Source organism: Penaeus vannamei, chromosome 29 (assembly GCF_042767895.1).
Source record: "Penaeus vannamei isolate JL-2024 chromosome 29, ASM4276789v1, whole genome shotgun sequence".
Classification (NCBI taxonomy): domain Eukaryota; kingdom Metazoa; phylum Arthropoda; class Malacostraca; order Decapoda; family Penaeidae; genus Penaeus; species Penaeus vannamei.
Window position 1 is genome coordinate 23360227 of NC_091577.1, and position 6878 is coordinate 23367104.

General features: G+C 36.8%; 1 protein-coding gene across 2 annotated transcripts in view; it reads right to left on the reverse strand.

Annotated features, from left to right (window-relative positions):
• The window catches only part of LOC113812616 (golgin subfamily A member 6-like protein 22), a 6071-nt gene extending 2162 nt beyond the window's left edge, over positions 1–3909 (reverse strand). Inside the window, exons 1-5 of one of the 2 annotated variants that reach the window (XM_070142514.1) lie at positions 3780–3909; positions 3598–3624; positions 3032–3067; positions 2404–2445; positions 1–223 (exon numbers count right to left, since the gene is read on the reverse strand). The exon at positions 1–223 is cut by the window's left edge and continues 2162 nt beyond it. In XM_070142514.1, the coding sequence (XP_069998615.1) occupies positions 1–223; positions 2404–2445; positions 3032–3067; positions 3598–3624; positions 3780–3806 (355 nt within the window). In that variant the 5' untranslated portion in view covers positions 3807–3909. The remainder of the gene's footprint in view (positions 224–2403; positions 2446–3031; positions 3068–3597; positions 3625–3779) is intronic. The other variant, XM_070142515.1, reaches the window with a different exon arrangement.
• Positions 3910–6878: the final 2969 nt, after the last annotated feature.

Below are 6878 nucleotides of genomic sequence, written 5' to 3' on the forward strand. Positions count from 1 at the left end.
TAGACTGGGCACCACGATCTTTATCCACGTCTCTCCATTTTTCTTCTCTCTCCTTCAGAAACTCCTCCTCTGCCTCTATGAGGTCTGCTTGTGTGGGCCTCTTAGCTGGATGTGAAGCACCTGGTCCAGCCATTGCTCTCTGGGTAGACTGGGCACCACGAAACTCCCCTGCCTCTACAGAGCCATGATTTCTTAAACGAGGCACTTGCTCTCCAGGTGATTTCTGTACGAATGATGTTTGTAAATCAATGTTAGGAAATATCATAGCTAGGAAAAAAAGAAAAATGCAGAATACACGAAATCAACCGAAATTAACACTTGGTGCAGTACTTATACGATAGGTTAGTGGCTACATGACAAAGATGAAACCATGGGGAAGTTTTAATCGGGCCACAGTCTACATTTTAAAAAGAGGAGCACCTGTGGGGGAAAATGAATTTGTTTCCCTAAGAAAGGGGAGGAACTAGGCTTATATGTAATTTTAAACTGAGTACCCTTATGCATCATTTGAAAAAGAGGTAGCGAGTGCATTATTCTGTAAGCGTAACAAAAGTAAATATTGTATTAAAGTTTATCCAGTGTCAATTGCACCATCCAGTGTCAGATTTGAATACAACTCTGGGTCAGCATTATCATTTACGCTGAAATCTTAATGTGTAATGATGTCGTTAATGCCATGGAAATCATGGAGTTGAGCTACTGATAACCTTTATTCTTAACAATAGCAATAACAAAACTGGAGGCATCTTTTCCAGCGGTTACGGGAAACGCGACACCTCTTGCGCGGCAGGAATCGAGCAGACAGTTGTCTTTTATGCATATTCGTACTTACATTGGATATCTATAACACCGCACTACCCACCATAAGATATCAAAAGTCATCTTGGATATCATATTCCAAAATACTGTTTGTTTACCTGTCGGAAAAATAACCAGTACAGTAAAATAGCAAGCCGTCAACCGCGATCATTCCCATTACGTCACAGACATGGGCGGAGCTCAGAGACCTGTCTCGCCTCCAGTCACGAGACAGCTTTTCGTGTCACGTCGCGTCTCGCGACACCCTTATTGCCACCGGAAAAGATGCCTTAGTTCTAACCTTTCCATACCATAGATGCGTTGTCAAAATTCACCAATATATTGTCTGATATGTTGTGGGATATTCAGTGCAGATATAACTCTCAAAAATGAAAAGAAACACAAAGAAGGCAAGGTAATTTCCAGGCTGGTAAATCATTCCTATTTACTTCATATATCAATGGAATAAAAAGTAAAGTTATTAATAACATCTCTATTAGGTCACACATTCAAAGCAGAAACCAACATTGTAAATACAAAACCGCAAGGGAATTTGTTATCATGATCCTCGCCTTTCTTTTTGGTCACTTTCAATTACGTGTGTGTGTGTTTGTGTGTGTGTCTGTGTCTGTGTGCGTGCGTGCATGTGCCTGTGACTGTCTGCACATGCGCGCGCACGCGTGTGTATGTGTTGGAGTTTTAATGTCCGTGGCTGAATATATTTAGAAGAATTCTCGAATTTGTTGCATTGTCGTCTAAAATACGATTGGACGCCTTCTGACTCCGCCAGTAGACAAAACCCTAATTATAATCAAGACGAATTCAACCAAAATTTAGAAACCTAACCCAGCGCAGGAGGATAGGATGGTTGGTTTAGTTGTTCTGTTTCCTATATTTCTGTCTCAAGAGACTGATGATTTTTCTACAATTTACCATATCATTATCACTGACCCTTCTGGCCTCTACCATACTACCTCCCTGGCTCTTAACTAAGACGCGGTCTTAGTTGGTTAAAAAAAGTAAGATACCACTAGGTGTTGCTAGTCTTCACTTGCGACACTGGCAGACCTTTCACTTAACTGCAACGATGCCAAAGGTTTGCCTCCACCTCTATTCTTAAAAAGTGTACGCTAGTAAATCCTAGAGCATTATTAAACCACTTAACCTGAAGCGAATTTTGCGATGGCAATTATAAATGTTATCATTCTTTGTCGTCATTATCATCAGTCATAAATTAATATCCACATAATCATTTCAACAACATTATCATCCTTATCATCAAATCTATTAATGTTGTTAAGGTCATCTATTGCCACCACAGACTCAGTGTGTGTCTCAAAGGCAATCAGACAGCTGGTGTTCCTGCGACGGTTCTCCATTCCAGGTAACCATTCCAGGTAGTCATTCCAGGTAACCATTCCAGGTTCGCCTTTCTTCGCTGGTAACCGGAGTAATTCCCCGCGCGCCCCTCACTGCTGTTCATCCACCAATCACAGCTTAACTTTCTGTCCAACCAGCTATCACACTCAACTGAACAGACTATAACTGCATAGCCTTTTATCTGGTCATTCTGTTCTAATTTCGAGAAATGTAACTGTGGCTTACTTTTAGCTCCTCAATTTCCTCGAGAAATTCGTGGCGCAGACCCTGGAAAGGGAGTAGGAATACTGTGAATAATTTTAGGACAAATGATGATATACTCGTATATACTTATATTTATATTCATGTATATATGTGTGTGTGCCTATATATACATATACATGTGTGTGTATATATATATATATATATATATATATATATATATATATATATATATATATATATATATATATATATATATATATATATATATATATATATAAAGAATATAAGATATATGTACTACATATATCGATATATGTAATATATATACATATACTTATATGTGAGTATATATATATGTATATATTTATGTATGAATAGTGTCTACAGATAAATATGCATATAAACACACACACACACATATAAACATGAAAGATAGAATAATGCACTACCGCATTGATATGATGAATAATAATTAAACTTCGTCCAGGATTCGAACCTGGGTCTTTGCATAGACATTACCTATCTACTCATACTTAGGTAAGGATGACGAAGTTTTACACTCCCCGTGGGCAGTCGGTGTGTGTGTGTGTGTATCATATAGACATATACATGTATTCGTACATATATGTTTTGTGCGCCTTTCCCCTACCTTTAATCGCCATATAAGGTAGATGAATCCAAGCACCTGAAATCAAGAAAAATAGCTTCATCAGAATTTCATTTTTTTTTTTTTTTTTTTTTGGTTTCCATGTTGCATATATCAATAACTTTGAGCTGAAAATGCAATGTTGCGGTATGATAGTTGGATTCCGGTGTGAAATGTTACCTTACGATGGTTGCCTCGTGTGACATTTAACGTATGTAAAAAAGCATGCTTCCACAGGGACAGGAGATTACACATCGCATTACTGGGTTTATATTTGTATAGTAAATTCTATGCGTCCTCTATTTACAAAAAAAGCAACACATCTCGTACAAAAAACAAATGGACGTGATATTATTTTGTTTTCAGGTAATATAAATATACATGCATACAAGCACATGTACAAATATAGATAAAACACATCTACATTGCATCAATCAGTGGCTTGGCGTATATCTGATGTGATCCTGGCGTACATCTCAGAAACCCTCGATTCCAGCATGCTATGTGGGTGAGCTGAAATATCCTATGGGTGCATCGGGGGAAAAAATGTAAAATGTCCTCTTTCTTACCAGTAACGCGAGGGCAAGAGACGCCATCTGCAACAAGAATTAGTATTTAGATACAATCATAACTCAGAAGTAACAGCAATGTCCATAATCATTGATACAAACGGATGAAAAAAGAGTAAGTGGAATTGCTTAGGTACATCAAGATATAGCTGAAATCGTGGAAAATCTATGCTTATACTTACAATAATAGCGATTACACTCGAGTCCATTTTAAACTTAAATTCTTCGTAAATAAAGGTAAACAAACGACGCCACGAGAGCACACAGCGTTGGCCGAGGAGCTGAAACTAGTGATAGACGTTCAGACTGAAATATCTTATCATCCCGTTATCATCTGATAAAAAATTCTACGAAATAGTTATTTATTGGTGTTCCGCAAGATGTTTATCGCTATGTGTGTGTGTATCGCGTAAGTGTACAGCACACACACACACACACACACACACACACACACACACACACACACACACACACACACACACACACACACACACACACACACACACACACACACACACACAACAAAAAAATACTACAAAAAATATTAGAAACCAGTCAGACTGTACTGCAACAAACAATACAGAAAACATGTGGTTCTCATGAATCAGAAAAGGCTAAGTGTTTGGATAAACTTGTGCCGAATGTGTCACTGACCATCTGATCAACATCTGAATGGTAATTAAAACCTTTCATTCTAGAAACAGTTTAGCTAACCGAAGACAACACAAAGGAAACAATTCGTTGAGCTAGAACGCGTTGCTAATGATTGACAGATAAGCAACAAAACGTTGATTCTAGTGTCTGATAATGCTTCAGATATGATGAACAGCAGCATGTTTAACTTAAGGGCGTCATCCAGCATGTTTCATAGACACTGAACCTGGTGGTGACAAACAACAACAAAATATAATGGAATAAGAATTCGAAAAGTATTGAAACACTTGCATCGTTCTGTGAAGGCCACGAAAAGGCTGAACGAAATTAAGGCAAAGACCAGAATATAAACTCATTCAAAATGTTGACACGCGCTTGAATTCTACGTATTATGTCTGAACATTACATAGAGCAATATGATGTTGTAACAACTGTGCTTGGTCACCTTTGAAGAGGTGATCTGTGACTGGCTTCACAAGACAGAAATCATATTTGAACCTTTAATCATTTAATTTGAAAATGGAATAACAACCGCAGAATCAGAGCCACAAACATCAGCTTCCCACTAAACATCTAAAGAAAATGATGAAACCATCTGGATGTGGTTCGACAAAAAAATAATGGTCAGAGATTCATCGGACATTGTCAGTGGAAGAAGCATTAAAACCTAGCCCAGACTAAGATACACTTTATCGAAGCAGCAACAATGTATCTGCACTGCCCCGATACATCTGCTCAACAACTGAGCAGCAATCCAAATATGTTGCTCCTAGTTTAGCAAATGTTGCGAAACACGAGCGACTTTATCCAGCGACCGCTGTGAGACAGGCGAGAACACTTGCACCAACATGTATCCGAATTGACTTCCAGATCATTTTGGTTTTCTAGGAGGGGCGTTTCACTGCCCAAAATAGCAAACGAAATTTCCTGGATGTCCGTATTTTCAGACACATTTGTCAGGGATTTTCGAATTTCCTAGGGATTTCCAAAATTTAGAAATGTCAAGATTCCAGAAGCCCGTGTCACGTGTATTTTCCAGTATCCGATCGCACAAAGCAACCGAGAACAAGCCAGTAAACGTCTGGCCAATGGCAGACAGAAGGTAAGATTATTTTGCCCGCAACTTTATATTTTTTCCCATATTCAGTAGGAAACAGAAACAAGAACTCACGAGCAACAACTGTGAAACAAATTTAGATTGTTGCTCAACTGGTGAGTGAATTTTCAGATACTCTGTTGATGGATTGTTGCTCAATAAAGTACCTTGGTCTGGACGTGGGTATGAAAATATTTTGGGATTTGTTGAGATAGTGTTTCAGATACAATGTTGAGCAACAGTGAATCTTGGTCTGGACTAGGCTTAAATTGGAAATGCGCCATTTTCTGGAGGGAAAGCTCTTTAGAAGACGCACTAGATTTTTGGAAAACTCGTGGGCGGCTGTATTCTCGCGTGTCTAAGCTAACATGTGAATACCTGTGTGATCCTGTTACATCAGTACTCTCTGAGCGTTTATACTCCAAAGCTGAGGAACTGATACAGGAAAATGAAACAAACTATGTCAAATATGTGAACGTGTTTAATATTCCAAAGTTGGGAAACTTGAATCAGCAAAGCAAAACTGACTAAAAGTAAAAAATCTCAACATATTCTTGTCCTTAGTGTATATATATATATATATATATATATATATATATATATATATATATATATATATATATATATATATATATATATGATTATTTTGCCTATATATAATAGTGATGATAATGATAATGAATAAATAACTGTAAACTGAGATAAAGAGAAAAGTAACACAATAATTTTCTCTTTATTGTCTTCCTAAAATCATCACAGAAATGGGGTGATTTCAAATATCATTTGTGATAATTGTATGAGAAGCTGAATGCTATGTATTTCTAATAAAGTTGCAATAATCATCATCATCTTAAAATCTAAAACTTTGAAGTCTCAGCTTGAATAATATAAGCTCTAATATGCATATTACGAATATGACGCCATGTAATGCCAAATATATTTATGTAAAAGTCAGACAACGTGCCTTTTCAATATCAAGTATTTAAATGCAAAATAACTGATACCTATCTTTCTCAAAAGATATTAATAGTCATAGTTACCTAAATAAATCATGCAACGCCAACCATTTCTGTAGTATGGCAGTGTTTAATGAATATGTATAGAAAATACTGAATAGACATTTTTATGAAATACAAAACATTAATCACGAATAACGATGTGTTGTGGCAAGTCATTTATAATGTCCAAACCTTTAAGTGAGAAAATATATGATAAAGATTATTTAAAACATTTAAGGCCTTCAGAAGAGGTGTGGGAAGGATCATGCGAATAGCAATAATTTAATAAAATACAGATGTTTCTGATTATCCTGTAGGTTAGTGTAGGCCTATGACCCTCCGAGCTTGGGACCCCTCCAAGTTTGAGGGGCCCTGCCTATAATATTTTCAGACATATATGTGTATTTACATTTAGAAATATGTATACACATTCATACATATATAAAACATACTTATATAATGTAAAATAAGTATTTAATATTGTACATCGCTGAATTATTCTGAAATTGCTTAAAACTTTAAAAGGAGGCCCG